Source organism: Aulostomus chinensis, chromosome 3 (assembly GCF_037954235.1).
Source record: "Aulostomus chinensis isolate RoL2024-O1b breed Wild chromosome 3, RoL_Achi_v1.0, whole genome shotgun sequence".
NCBI lineage: Eukaryota > Metazoa > Chordata > Actinopteri > Syngnathiformes > Aulostomidae > Aulostomus > Aulostomus chinensis.
In genome coordinates, this window is record NC_141322.1 from 10,668,115 (window position 1) to 10,682,663 (window position 14,549).

Below are 14,549 nucleotides of genomic sequence, written 5' to 3' on the forward strand. Positions count from 1 at the left end.
ATCTTCAGTGACTTGGGGTGAAATTAATTCAAGAACACTTAACAAGCTTTTCTTTTACAGTTTTGTCTCCAGTATGCCTGGACACAGGGTGTTTGCAGTGTTGCATTCTTAGTACTGATCACTGATCTGAATCACTCCATTCATCAGCCTTTCAGGTCAGTGAAGCCGTTGCCGCGAGCTCTCCATTACATAAATGATCCCGGAACCCCGAGGTTCTGGAGCCGTTTGATCAGGATGTCTGAGATAAATCCTGTGCGAATGTTCCCAGTGGTGGTTCTATGTTTGGTTCAGTCTGTCACTCATTACATTGATTAAAAAAATAACACAACCCCTTGGCCAAGAACATGCTGCACAGCACTGTTTGTTGTTTTTGTCTTAAGCAACTGTAGATTTTTGCAGTTCCTGGCATGAAGTGGAAACATTATCCAACCAGTTTTTCACTGAAGTCATTCAAACTCACAACAAAACCACTGATGTTCCTTTTCATCTAATATGATTGTATCTTGCCTCGCTAGCATTTATGGAGAGAACTTTTTTCTATGCTGACAGTGCATTACATTTATGTATGAAACAGAATCCTGATTTTATTTTAGATTCTCCGTCTTAATTGGCATTGAATAATTTGAAAAAGAAAAAAAAATCAGCAGCACCTTTTCATGTCTTAAATCTTTCCAATCATGAAAGAGCCTCAGAATAATCAAGTCTGGGTTTCTCAGGCCTCTGTCACACCTCCATGTTCCCCCTCTGAGCTTAATTCTTATTTACTGTTTGTCAAATTAAAGAGATAATAAACTCTTCCTTGTCCTTGTGGGATTTCTGTATCACGTTTGAGCTGAAAAAAAAGAAACCTTCACTTTTAATGTTTTAAATGTCTTTATTTGGGAGCTTCCACACAGTTGTGCACAGCTTTTGCAGCTGACTGACTCAGTTCAACCACAGTGTTCAGCCTCACTCAGCAAGCTGGAATACACAAACCAGACAGCTTTATTGGCAACATTCACAGAGGCGGAGTAACTCGTGACAACACAAAATCACGAGAAAAGGCTAGACGAGAGGTGATCTAGTCTCCTAAGATCATTCTTGTTACCAAATTCTGCTGCATCATCATGAATGGAGTTGACAAACCTTGCCGCCTTGATCACGAGTACGGACACGCAGCTTGTTGACTTGAGACTCGGCCACATCAGCCCTCTCCTCTGCATCGTCCAGCTCATGCTGGAGCTTCCGATACTTAGCTAGGTTGGTGTTGGCTTGCTCCTCCTACAGAGGATGAAGAGACTGTGACTTCGATGGAACTTCCGTGGAATGTTTAAACTCATGAATTCATGATAAGGATAAGTAGCTCCTGTAATATTCCTCAGGGCCTCCAGGGATGAGTCATATTTTATTTTCATGTATGAAATAAAAGCAATGCAGCCCAAAACGCATCACTCAAAGCCATTTGAGACTGTTCAGTCCTCTCTCTCATCACAAATCTGTGCTGGTAATGTGAAGGTAAAAACTGTTATCTTTCATAAAAGTAACACACTTCATCGCCAGTCCTGCTGGTGTGCTGAAAAGGGATTCTTGTGTTCTGTTCTGATCCAATTCATTGTGCTGAAAGAGAAAGTCTGATCCATCTGGACTACACAGTGTCGGAGTGTAACTCACCGCTTCCTCAGCTTGTCTCTTGTAACTCTTCACTTTGGCCTGCAGCTTGTCGATGAGATCCTGTAGACGGACGAGGCTCTTCTTGTCCTCCTCAGACTACACAAGATAAACTGAAGTGAGCGCTCCAAGCTTTTATTGAATTTCTGTCCTGACACACTTTTATGAACAAGTAACTGTTTACCTGGTAGGAGAGCTCTTTGACTCTTCTCTCATATTTACGCAGTCCCTTCTGATATTCTTGGCTCTTCTTTTGCTCAGATTCCAGCTCATTCTCTAGTTCTTTGACCTGATAGTCAGGTGAGCAGATGCATGATGGTTAACAGGGGGATGGTGATTACACAAACATTTAGTGGAACTGGTCTCAGCACTCACCCTGGCCTCTAGCTTCTGGACCTGCTTCTTGCCGCCCTTGAGGGCGATCTGCTCGGCCTCGTCCAGACGCATCTGCAGATCTTTTATGGTCTGCTCCATGTTCTTCTTCATCCTCTCCAGATGGGCGCTGGTGTCCTGCTCCTTCTTCAGCTCCTCTGCCATCATGGCTGCCTACAAGTACACATGAAATAAATGAAAGGACATTAAGTTTTTTTGCTGTCTCCAGGAACCATGTCTGAAAGACTGCCACATCCAACTCAGAGTCTGCTGTGATTTAATTTCAATGAATTGATCGGAATAATGCCGATGTCATCTTGATTTTTGTGACCTTTGCTCTTGTGAAGATAAACAACAACACTGCTTAATCATTTTTTTGGTATTATAAGCTACACATCTGATTTATTTGACTCTAAAGTGTTGTCTTTGTAACGATACATAAGCAGTGCATAGCTCACGTCAGTGATGGCCTTCTTGGCCTTCTCTTCTGCATTGCGGCACTCCTGCACAGCATCGTCCACCTCGTTCGACAGCATGGAAAGATCACTCTCGAGTTTCTTCTTCTGGTTGATCAACCCTGTATTCTGGGGCAAAAGAGGGTAAACCATTTTTCCTGGTGGTGAAAAATACTTTTAGCCAACAACCACAAAGCCTTTTTGTCTTCTACTACAGAATTCTCTTACCTGTGAGTGCAACAGGTTGACTCTCTCAGTGGACTCCAGCAGCTCGTGCTCAGCTAGCTTGCGTGCTCGGTCATTCTGCTCCAGAAGAGTCCTGAGCTCCTCCACCTCAGCAGCCAGCAGGTTGTTGCGGCGCTCTGTCACCGCTGCCTGCTCCCTCAGCTCCTCGTTCTGGTGAATTGCCTCATCCAGCTCCATTTGAACATCCTGGAGACACAAACAACTTTTATCATTGCCTTGACCATTCATAGAATATTAATGGAGCAACAGTGAATGAATCTGACTCACCTTGAGCTGAAGCTGCAGGTTTCTCAGGAGCTTCTGAGACTCAGCAGCCTGCCTGCTAGCATGGCTTAGCTGCACCTCCATCTCATTCAGGTCACCTTCCATCTTCTTCTTCAGACGCACTGCCTCATTGCGAGACTTGGCCTCAGCATCCAAGGTGGCCTGCATAGACTCTATTGTTCTCTGATGGTTACGTCTGAAACAAGATGAACAGGGATTGAGAGGGTCTACGTAACTGTAGTGCATGATGATGGTGGGATAGAATCCTAGAGCTGCTGCAGAATTAAACCTACCGGAGATTGTCTAGTTCTTCATCCTTCTCTGCCAGTTTCCTGTCAACTTCAGCCTTGATCTGGTTGAGCTCCAGCTGGATCCTGAGAGTTTTGCTCTCTTCGTGCTCAAGAGTGCCCTGAAACACACACAAACCCTTTGAGCCCTGACAACACACTCAGGAATATCAATCAAAAGGAGAGAACTCAGCTAACCTCAGCTTCCTCCAGTGCAGCTTGGATCTCACTTTTCTCCATGTCCAGACCCTTCTTCATTTTCTCAAGCTCGTGGATGGTCTTCGCTCCCTGACTGATTTGATCTGACAGGTCGGCGATCTCCTCTGAAGTAAGGTAGAGACACACAAGCATGACAACAGAATGTTGTCACAGTGCAACCTTCAAACAGTGTGAGCTGAATGACACAAATTGTACCTTGGAGGTTCTTGTTCTCCCTCTTAATTGTCTCCAGGTGATCCAAGGCCTCCTCATAGGAGTTCTTCAGTTTGAAGAGCTCTGTGCTCAGGCCTCGGGACTCTTTTTGAGAGGCCTCCAGCTCTGCTTGGCATTCCTCATACTTCTGTCTCCACTCAGCCAGCACCTGGATGTCACAAGACAGAGCTATAGTGAAGCTACAACCATCAGTTCTAAGTCCTAATATGTATGACTTAAATAATATTTACGTGACTTACTGGGGAACCAACTGTAGTGGTTGGTCTCAGGAAATCCATAACTAATTTATCAGTACCTTGTCAAAATTGCGCTGCTTCTTGTCCAGGACAGCAGCTGCAGCGTTGGCACGTTCCAGGTCAATGACCACATCTTCAATCTCTGTTTGGAGCCGGTGCTTGGTCTTCTCCAGAGAAGAGCACTTGGCATTGGAGGCTTCCACTGTCTCCTCAGCCTCCTGCAGACGTGTCACCAACTTCTTCCTGGTAAACAAGCACACATTAAGTGAATGCCTTCAAAGGGTCCTTCAATACCAGCTACCTCTGTTACATAAATCTCGCTCACTTTGCTTCTTCCAGCTCCTCAGTCCTCTGGATGGCGTCAGTTTCATACTTGGTCCTCCACTGCGCCACCTCAGCATTGGCTTTGGACAGAGCTCTCTGCAGCTCAGCCTTGGCCTCCTGCTCTTCATCGTACTGCTCTCGCAAGAGGTCGCAGTCATGTCGGGATGACTGCAGTGCATGGGCCAGGGCACTCTTCGCCTGCAGAAAGCAGTGATGATGTTTGAGAGGGGTTAGTTCAACTGAAGCTCCACAGAGGTAGCTGCTAGCTCTGGTGTCAAATATTTGCAACAGTAAGGACCTGACCTTATTCTCCTCTTCCAGCTGTTTCTTGAGTTCCTCTACATTCTGGCTGAAGGAGTTCTTGGTACGCTGGAGCTGGGACACCAGGGCTTCCCTCTCTTCTAGCTTCCTGCCCACCTCGGCTATATGGGGTGCAGTATGTTACCTAAAAGTCTATGAAATCTGTTGTTGACATTATTGGGATGTTCCTTACCACTCTCAGCCTGAGCACGGGCCCTCTGGGTGCTGGTTTCATTGAGCTGCCTCTGGAGCTCCTCGGCCTTGGCTTTAGCCTCGTTCATCTGATCTTCATACAGACGACACATCTTCTCTGAATTGGCCTGTAGACCAGAAATTCTCTTGACATTGATCTGCTTTGGTTTGATGCTATTTTAAATCCCTCAGTACATTTGTTCTTTTTTTAATCTACCTTGCCCTTGGAGAGTTGTTCCACAGTGGAAGCCAGATCGTCGGCCTCCATCTTGGCCTCGTTCCTCTCTTTCTCCAGCTTCTGCTTGACTCGCTGCAGGCTGTCAATCTGCTCGCTCAGCTCTGCCACACTGTCAGCGTGCTTCTTCCTCAAGGCTGCTGTGGTGGCCTCATGGTGCAGCATGGCTTCCTCCAGGTCTCGTCGCAGCTTCAGGAAATCAGTCTCTCTCTTCTTATTGATCTCGATCTGGGCTGAAGTTGCCCCACCAGCCTCCTCCAAGCGGTCACTCAGTTCCTCCAGCTCACGAGCCACATCACCACGCTGCTTCTCCACTTTTGCCCTACATGACCTGTCAGCCTCAAGCTCCTCCTCCAGCTCCTCTGTCCGAGCCTGAGGCAATGCAATGATTATTGTAACAAATATGTTTCTTTATCAGCCTTGAACTATGAGACGACTCCCACCTGTAACTCTTTGATCTTTTTCTGGAGCTGGATGACCAGTGTTTGCTCATCTTCAATCTTTGTGCTCATTTCATTCATTTCAAAGTCTTTCCTGGTAGAGAAATACACTTGTGGTAATTATTACTGCTTAATAGCTTTGAGGAAAAGATCATGATCAATCTGTCTTACTTTTTCAGCCTCTCTTCAAGTTGCTGCTTGTCATTTTCCAGGTCCATGACAGATTCCAAAGAGAGTTTTAAATCTCCCTCCAGCTTACGTTTGGAGCGTTCCAGGTCCATCCGCAGCTTCTTCTCTTGTTCCAGAGAGCCTTCCAGCTAATTTACAGAGGGAATAGATTCATTTTCCTCTATATTCTACTCTTTATAATACATTTACTTATCCACCAAATGAACCAAATTGTACAACAATGTAGTTGTGTGTATGTGGAAAAAACAAGCTCACATCATCAACTTGTTGTTCCAGCTTGGCCTTGGCTTTGGTCAGAGTGTTGACTTTGTCCTCCTCTGCCTGCAGGTCATCCAGAGTCTGCTGGTGAGCCTCCTGGAGTGCCTTCTTCTCCTTGGTCAGCTTCAGGATGGTTTCATCCAAAGCTGCCATTTCTTCAATTATATTTTTCACCTGCAGGAAAGCAAGAGGAAGTAGGGTGATAATTAGGAAAGGGGTCACACCTCAGCCATGTACCGTGAAATGCTGTGGAGCTTTGTGCAGCCTCTGAGTGTCCTCTGTAGGTCTCCTCACCTTGTTCTCAATAGCATGTTTCTCCTTTTCCACTTTGGCTAAGGTGATCTCCAGATCATCAATATCTTTCTTCAGCTCGGCGCACTCGTCTTCAAGCTTACGCTTCTTGGCGAGCACGTTAGCATTCATCTCCTCCTCATCCTCCAGCCTTTCTGTGATTTCTTTCACTTTGGCCTCCAGCTGGATCTTAGTTTTGATGAGTAGGTCACAGCGGTCCTCTGCGTCGGCCAGGTTGTCCTGCTCCTATGTGAAGCACAATAAGAAAAAAAGGGAAAGAATACTTCAAATTTTCATGAAATTTGGTGTCAAACTTTGAATGAGTGGGTATATCAAAATTAAATCACACTCACTGCCTGCAGCTGAAGCGAGAGGTCATTCTTCTCTTGGATCAGGCTGACCTGGCGCTCCTCAAGCTCCTTGCGCTTGATCTCAGATTTCTCCAGAGCCTCCTTCAGCTTGGCCATCTCCTCCTTCAGGGCGGCTAGCTCTTTCTCTGTTGTGGCGCTCCTCAGAAGTGGCTTAATTTTGAAGAACAGCTTCATCCAGGGCCAGTGCTTAACAGTGTTGAAGGCCCGGATGTTCCACTGGATAATCATAAGAGCTTCCCTAAAAAAGGAGGAAAGGAGGATTCAAATGGAAGAAAAGTTACAAATAAATGTTCTTGTTTGAGCTTGAAAGTTACAAATTCAGGCTTTACCAAATCAACACATACAGTAGAATTGTATGAAAAAGTACGAAATTTTATGTAACAATGTCCACTTTTACAGTGGTGCTGTGAACAATATAAAATCGAATCCTGTGATTATTATCCCAACAAAAATAAAGTTCAGACTAATGATATTATTATGATTCCAGAGTTTGTCAGTTGTTTATTGAGTAATTTGTCCTTGATTTTTGTCGCTAATCCTGTAAGTATCTGCTCTCTTACATCTAATCATAACTGAGGGATGTGATATGAAATCATACACCAAATGCTGCTTTTGATGTTTCATGACCGTGGCCAAACTGGGTCAGCAGATTGATTTAGTTTCACTAGGACGGCTTCTCACAGTCCTAAATATGGACCCAGAACTGATTGGTCAAGGACTTCCTGTCAGTGTTTAGAGGGTGAATTTAAGTGAGCGTGCACACACACCGGAGCAGGAGGCGCCTGGACGAGGAGGAGGGGGGAGCTGATAACATTTTTGACATGACTCCATGCCGGGTGCCACTCAAAGGTGAGTGTCTATGTTTTTTTAGAAACCAAAGCCCTCTGTCCAATGGCAGGCTTTAATCCTCTGTCACCCACCACATATCCCATCAATGTACTCACTTAGAAGTACAGGCGCCATGGACAAAAGGGGCCTGGGTCCATCGGGCCTCTGAGGCGGGGGCTGGGGGTTGTATTTTTAGGGAGGGTCTAAGCAGCTGCCACTTGACACATGTCACCACCTGGCTCTCAGGACACTGTCAGCATTGTTTAATTTAGAGAGAGCGGATGGAGAGAATGGCCAATGACCTGTAGGAGTATGTACGTTTGTGTGTGTGTGTGTGTGTGTGTGTGTGTGTGTGTGTGTGAGATGGGGCCCTTATTAAAATGAGGGCCACACACATGCCTGGTTACCATACAAGGGCAAGCACACGCCTTACACACGCCGATAACACTGCCCTTGCATGCCACACATATCGGAGCAAGGGAGTGAACACTAAGGTATAATGTGTCACAAGCTGAAAGACTCACAAATGATTGTATTGCTATTGAACCTGTTCGCTGAAGCAACTGGTGTGGGACATCTCTTTTTTTTTCTCCATGTCTTCTACTGCTTGAAAGAGCTGACAGACCTTCTTGTACTAATCAGACAGGGCATCTCCTGATCAATCAGTTTTCCCGAATAAAGGATTTTACCTCCTTTCCATCATCTTCAGCAGCTCCATCCTCATGATCTTGCCTCGTGCCGAAGCCTGCAGAAGCGTCAGAACTTTGGCCAAACGCTCATCCCTCAGCTCCTCGAGGTGACCCAGAAGTCCGGCCTTGAAGAACACCTACATGGAAGCAAGAGTCGAGACCAAATAAAATTAAGCAGCCCTTAAAGAACATGACAGTATATCCTAAAATAGATTTGTTCACTGTTAGTCTCCGTGACACAGGAGCTGCTTTCTCTTACCTTTGTATGTCCAAATCTATACTGGTTGTGGTCGATATCCAGAGAAGACAGCAGCTTTTCCGCAGCTTTCCTGCTATCCACAAACTTATCATCTGGAATGGCATGTGGGTTCAGGATACGATAACTGGATGAATGTGAAGAGGATTTTAGGTGGAATAACCAAAAAGTAAAGTTAATGAAAAGTATGTCTTTGATATCTTACCGCTGTTTGAACTCAGCGTACAGGATGCGATTGGGAAAGCCCTTCCTGCAGATCCTGATGCCTTCCAGGACACCATTGCAGCGCAGCTGGTGCAGCACCAGGAATGAATCCATGATCCCTGCAGAGAGCAGGATTCAAATGTGAGTCCAACCAATTTTTGCTCCTCACAATGACATTCGTCCCGTAGGCTACCTGGAGTCTTTGTCTCATTTGGGATGATGCAGCGAACAAAGTGGGGTTGAGTGCTGCGAAGGTTGGTCATCAGCTTGTTCAGATTTTCCTGAAGAAAAGCAGAAACATTGCAGAGTTAATGAGTCAAATAGATCAACAAACATAGTATTATTATTTCTCTTATTTCCATACAACGTATTGCAACTGGCAGTGCTCCTGGTGTTCCAAGTGTTGTCAGAGAGAAAGAGGAGCCAGCACAGACTTAAAGTGATGTTCATGTGATCATTGCCCTAAACATCACTGCAAGTCTTAACTGCCTCCCTCCCAGCCGTCCAATGATGTCTGCAGTTCCGCAAATATAAAACACAACAATATAATTCATAGTGCGACATTGTAGTCTCACCTTGTGAACCTGAGAGACAGTCTGGAACGAAGCAGCTTTCTTCCTCTTCTCTTTGCCTCCAGTAGAAGCTGTGCAGTGACAAACAAAGTGATTACTTTGTCCATATCCATATATATATATATATATATATATATATATATATATATATATATATATATATAGTCGTACCTGAGTCTGAGCCCACGTAGTTCTCGTACAGAGATGCTAGCAGCTTGTTGGCAGACTTCTGGAAACACGCTACCACCGTCTCATTCAGTTAGTTGGCAAGTTAGTTGATGATTGAGGATTAAGAAGCCATCATCGGCTGAGTACTCAACCTAAAAAGACTAAATACAGGCAACATCTATATTTCAGTTGTGTTTTATCAGTAAGATGCAGAGACCAGTGAATTATCACGCCCCTGCTGTGACTGGAACAGAATCACTCATCTCATTCATGACAGTAAACACCTTGTGCCTCCTCCTCACCTGTTCAACATTCTGCCCCTTCACCACATACTCGTTCCCCACCTTCACCCTCGGGTGGAGGAGGCCCTTGATGAGATCAGCTGAGCTGACTCCCATCAAGTAGGAGGCCTTGTCCGCACCTGATGACCAATCAGGAAAAAGAGTGAATCACAACCCTGTTCTAAATCTTTTGAGCTGATTTTTTTTCCATAATGCGTTCTTACTTTCAGTGCCATCAGTCTCCGCCTGCTCCTCGCGCTGCTTCTGCTTGAATTTCATGTTGCCAAAGTGCATGATAGCTCCGACTATTTTATAGCAGCCGTACTTCTCCTCGGGCAGGAAGCCGAGGATATCCATGGCGTGCTGAGGAGAAGCCAAAGAGAGGTCACCTCTCTATTTTATTAACTCAACATTCTTGTACTCCAATGAAGCTGAGAGGAGAAAAGCTCTTACATCAGTGGCCATCAGCTCCTGTCCATCATCCATGTTCTCCACGGTGGTCACACCCTGGGAGCAGAAGTGGTAGTCATATGGGTTGGACGACACCAGCAGCATGTCTGCAACAGAGATGGTTCGAGTTCTTTACTAATTATTAAGTTAATGACAAGAATCCCTGCTTTTATTTCTTTGTGCATTGGTCACTGCACCTCACACCTCATTTTGCTTTCAGTCAGTCCATCCCTTCATGTCTTCCAACTGCTGCAGAATGCAGCTGCATGCATATTAACTAAAACAGTTGTGCCATATTATTCCACTTTGAGTTGAGTTCAAAAGTGGAATTATGTCTATAGAAAGAAAGGGCAGGCCCCAGAACACCTCAGCAGCCTTTATCATCGCCACTGGCCCTCTTGACTACCAAGGCCTTCTAATAAGCTACTGGTTATTTCAAGTGAAACGGAGGCCACTTTTTTCTCTGTGGTTGTGCAAAAAATGTAGGAGATTTGTTCTCTCATCCCCGACCACGGAATGTTGAGTGAGTCCTTGACATGCTGTTATGCATCCCTGTCATTATTGTCAATTGCAAATTTTCTATGTATTATCACAATTATCATTTTATTATATTTTGGTCAACCCTGAATACATTGGCTTGACTTGAAACTATATTCAAATATATAAAGCAGCCAGAATCACCCACCCAACAGTTCCGGTTTCTTCTGTGACATGATCTGGTAGTAGATGTGGTAGCTCCGCTCACCCGGCTGTTGAAAAATCACCCGGGATTTCTCCAGAAGATCTGTAAGACAGTGAGTAGAATTACTTGCTCCAATGGAACAAGCAAATAAATCTTTAGAGTTAAATTAGTGATTAACAACTCACATATATCAATATCAGCTGAAGCCAGTTTGCCTGTGGGGCCAAAGTGGATCCTGATGAACTTTCCCTGAGAGAAAAAGAAGAGGATTTCAATCAAATGCTTGAGAAATTATCGACTAACATCAAAAATGTCCTGACCCTTTGACATCATATGTAGTATGCTAGATTGGAGGTACTCACAAAACGGGATGAGTTGTCATTCCTTAGTGTTTTGGCATTACCAAATGCCTCCATGGCCGGGTTTGCCTCAATGATCTGATCCTCCAGAGTCCCCTAAGAGGAACATTATATTAGAAAAATGCCCCATCGCATTATTTTATAAGTTCAATTCAAAGCTGCAGTGATTTTGCGCAGCTGTAACTCACCCCTGTTTTAGTAGCGGGTCCTTGCTGTGAAAGGAAAAGGTGAGACTTCAGTGAGAGTGACATCGTCTCAAGCACGACTGCACAATGCTTTCACAAAAGGGGAACATCATGACCAATTGGAAAATTAGAAACTGGTTGTTAAAGCGATGGTAAAATCAATGGCTACCTTGTTTTATATGATGAAGTGTGGTGAACGCAGGGGAGAAAAATGAGCATCAAACCACAAAGGAAAGTCAAAAAATCAAAGAAAAAGATCATAGAAAATTTGGAGTCAAAAACAAAAAGAAATGACATGGAAAGGGGGAAGGAAAAGTGATTCAAAAATCAACAAGAAAGCACTGCAGAGCGTCTGGAGGGTGCTACACAACACATGAGGGTAAAGACATGAATGTAATCAGTTCTCACATTCACCACTGGAACAGAAAAGAAAATGTATGGTAATGTATGGATTTAAAGGGGATACACTGAAGGATTCCTGGGACAAAAACAACAGCAACAAAAAAAATGAAGAAAATAAAATGCAGCAAAAAGTTTGAAAAAGGGAGGTGAGAAAGAAAAATACAGGTTGCCATGTTGGCCTTACTGCTTTCTTAGCAGGTGTTTCCCCAAGAGCTGCCACAATGGCAAAATACTGAATGACACGTTTCGTGTTGACAGTTTTGCCAGCACCGGATTCTCCGCTATAGGAGTGTGAAAAATAACAAGTTGTAGATACAACAGGCAAAATTAAGGGCACAGAACTAGTAAAGATGGAGCAAATCCAAATAATTACACTGCATGTTACAAGAGAGCCAGAAAAAGAAAAAAGGGAGGAAGTGATTTTAGTCAAAGACAAAATCTTTGGAGGAAAAATGTCTTAAAATGGACTGTGTGTAAAGAGTTCATTCTACACATATCATTACAGCCCCTAAAGTTACAAGCTGTGTAACACGTATATTCAATACTTACGTGATGAGCATGGACTGGTTCTCCCGATCTGATGAAGAGAAAATGACGCATTTAATTGTGTTTCTATTTGGCATTTGTGTCGGAGCATTATGCCATTTTACTGAGAGACGACGACTCACTTCGCAGCATATCATTGTAGGCATTGTCTGCAATGGAGTAGATGTGTGGCGGTGCCTCAGAGCGGCGTTTGCCTTTGTAGGCAGCGACCACAGGGGCGGTGTAGACTGGCAGCCATTTGTATGGGTTAACCGTCACACAGAAGAGACCCGAGTAGGTCTGAGAACATGCAAAACAACACTCACTGCGATACATCATCCTAAATCGACATGTGCCATTTTGCAGGATCCAACTCCAAACATGGGGACATGGGAGAGGTGACATCCATATCAGGTACTCACATAGATCATCCAGGCAGAGTAGCGCCTGCGCAGGTTGAAGAGGACAGAGGCCTCGTTGAGATGTGTCAACATGGCCATGTCTTCTATCAGGTCGTACTTTGGAGGATTCATCTGCTGGATGTCACAGTCCTTCACTGTCAGCATCTGTAGAGCCAACATGGGCACACATGAGCAGGGTATCATGGGATTGTTGGGTATTTTATGAGGATGAAAGTCACTTACCTTCCCATCTTTAGTCTCGACAATGACTTTGTCACCGCTGAGCTCCTTGATCTCGATCTCAATGTAAGCCTCTTTTTCATCCGGGATCCAGGCTCGCTTCTTACCTGATAGCACAGCTTAGTGTGAGCGGAAAACATTCCAACATACACAATCAACAGAATACAGTAAATCATCACAAATCTAACAACACTCAAGTCACTCGCATGACGTAGAAACAGAAACAGGGATCATTATTACACCATGTTAACACAGCAATAGTACTTGAATACAATTTGACTTTTAGGAATGTAGTTTTTGATTTTTTTCTGTATTACTGAGTTGCAGTTTGGACAGTATTAGGCTGAAAAATATAATATAACTGGTAAATTTATTTTAGGATTTTCAAGAGGGAACTGCACCAACAAGTTCTTGCATGCAGCAGAGTCTGCGCCATGTTAAAGAGAGCAAACAAAAATCAAAAATCAAAACAACAACTCATATTCATATTCATGTAATTTGTATGTCAGTGTCCCTTTTTGGTGATAAAAAGAATGGAAGGCGTACCATCGAAGGCGACAGTTTGTGCCGACAGCAGCTCCAGGTCAGACTTGCGTAAAAACGGTGCAGCGTCTCCAAACTCCTTCATGTCAAAGCGCGACATGGTGGCAACTCCTGGCCGGTCCTCCAAAACCGGACACCAGTGAGACAGACAAGTTGTGGAAGTTCCCTTGTTGACAAACAACAAAATTGTGTTCATTTTACTAACTTACGCCTCCAAAAAAACAACTCGAGACCACGAGAAAACTGCGCGTAAAAGGCGCAACTCCACTATTTCCATAACTATTAACCAAAAACAACGACTAAACTCACAATGTCAGCGAAGATTAAGCGTGTTATTGTCGCTATTATTACATATTGTGTTGAAATTAAGATTCTGTAAGAAAAGAGCGCTTCAAAAACACAATGATCCACCTACCAAACAAAGGCAACAAGTTGTCCACTGACCTCCGGACGAGCGCAAAGAAATAACAGCCTGGAGAGACGGCCCTTCTTTATACCGAGAACCTCAAGGTCACGGTCAGTGGACATTTGTCCCTCATTAGCATATGCCACCTCCTCCGACGCCCATTGGTGCGGAGCGGCTGTCTCAATTGACACAAAAGGAAAGCTACGTTTTTGTCATTGCGCTAAACCCAAGCCGGCTATTTTTGTATCCCAGTTATTTCATGCACTGTACACACTGCGAATGAGGGGAGTGGGAGAGAGTTGTGCAGGGAGCATCCCTGTAGGGGGGGGGGGGGGATTTTTCACCCCAAAGGTGTTTGAAGGAGATGCATCAGTTCCTCCTCTAACACTTGTGTCCTCACATAGAGACAAACCTGCACATCAAGAGAGAAACCTCTGAAATTCAGTGGCTCAGAAGAGTTATAATAAACATTACAGTCATTATTTACTCAGATATGAGTGTGTTATCATCATCTTCACCCAGCTGGCCGATAAACCCTAATCCTATAGGGGACCCTTGTGAACTCATGTTCCTGGTAATTGCCGCATTGCTTTTGTGTAGTCAAGAGTGATGTTTGCTATTGTGTACGGCCTCTGAGGATGCAACCTTAGAAGAGATTATTTCAGGAGCTGTGTGGTATTAAACATGCTACTATTAATACACAAGAATATATTAATAGAGAGGAAGATGGCGCATGGCTCCAGCTACACAAGTGCTTCACATGAGCTCAGAACTGCGGGATACCAACCAGATGATGAAAATCCTGAATGTAACTTTTAT

At 44.3% G+C, this 14,549-nt stretch overlaps 1 protein-coding gene across 1 annotated transcript; it reads right to left on the reverse strand.

The window, feature by feature from the left end:
- Positions 1-1,074: 1,074 nt before the first annotated feature.
- Positions 1,075-13,765, reverse strand: myh7ba (myosin, heavy chain 7B, cardiac muscle, beta a). The gene is made up of 39 exons (XM_086196713.1): positions 13,740-13,765; positions 13,328-13,490; positions 12,785-12,888; positions 12,563-12,706; positions 12,284-12,440; positions 12,165-12,192; positions 11,800-11,896; positions 11,032-11,124; positions 10,855-10,918; positions 10,673-10,771; positions 9,991-10,094; positions 9,762-9,900; positions 9,559-9,677; positions 9,260-9,344; positions 9,092-9,159; positions 8,710-8,797; positions 8,518-8,635; positions 8,316-8,439; positions 8,057-8,193; positions 6,522-6,777; positions 6,172-6,414; positions 5,875-6,051; positions 5,602-5,747; positions 5,434-5,524; positions 4,973-5,362; positions 4,757-4,883; positions 4,567-4,685; positions 4,265-4,461; positions 3,999-4,182; positions 3,686-3,851; positions 3,470-3,594; positions 3,278-3,393; positions 2,988-3,180; positions 2,703-2,906; positions 2,478-2,603; positions 2,023-2,193; positions 1,832-1,936; positions 1,651-1,746; positions 1,075-1,260 (listed from the first exon to the last, which is right to left on the reverse strand). Exons 2-39 carry the CDS (start codon positions 13,422-13,424, stop codon positions 1,105-1,107), a joined length of 5,253 nt encoding a protein of 1,750 aa, XP_086052839.1. The 5' UTR covers positions 13,425-13,490; positions 13,740-13,765; the 3' UTR covers positions 1,075-1,104.
- Between the last annotated feature and the right edge of the window lie 784 nt (positions 13,766-14,549).

Excerpts from the sequence above, each read along its gene's own strand:
- myh7ba (XM_086196713.1), bottom strand. The coding sequence starts at position 13,424 with ATGTCGCGCTTTGACATGAAGGAGTTTGGAGACGCTGCACCGTTTTTA. Across the intron at positions 9,160-9,259 it reads CTACGTGGGCTCAGACTCAG|CTTCTACTGGAGGCAAAGAG; the intron begins GTACGACTATAT and ends GTCACTGCACAG. Across the intron at positions 5,525-5,601 it reads CTTGAAGAGAGGCTGAAAAA|GAAAGACTTTGAAATGAATG; the intron begins GTAAGACAGATT and ends TTTCTCTACCAG.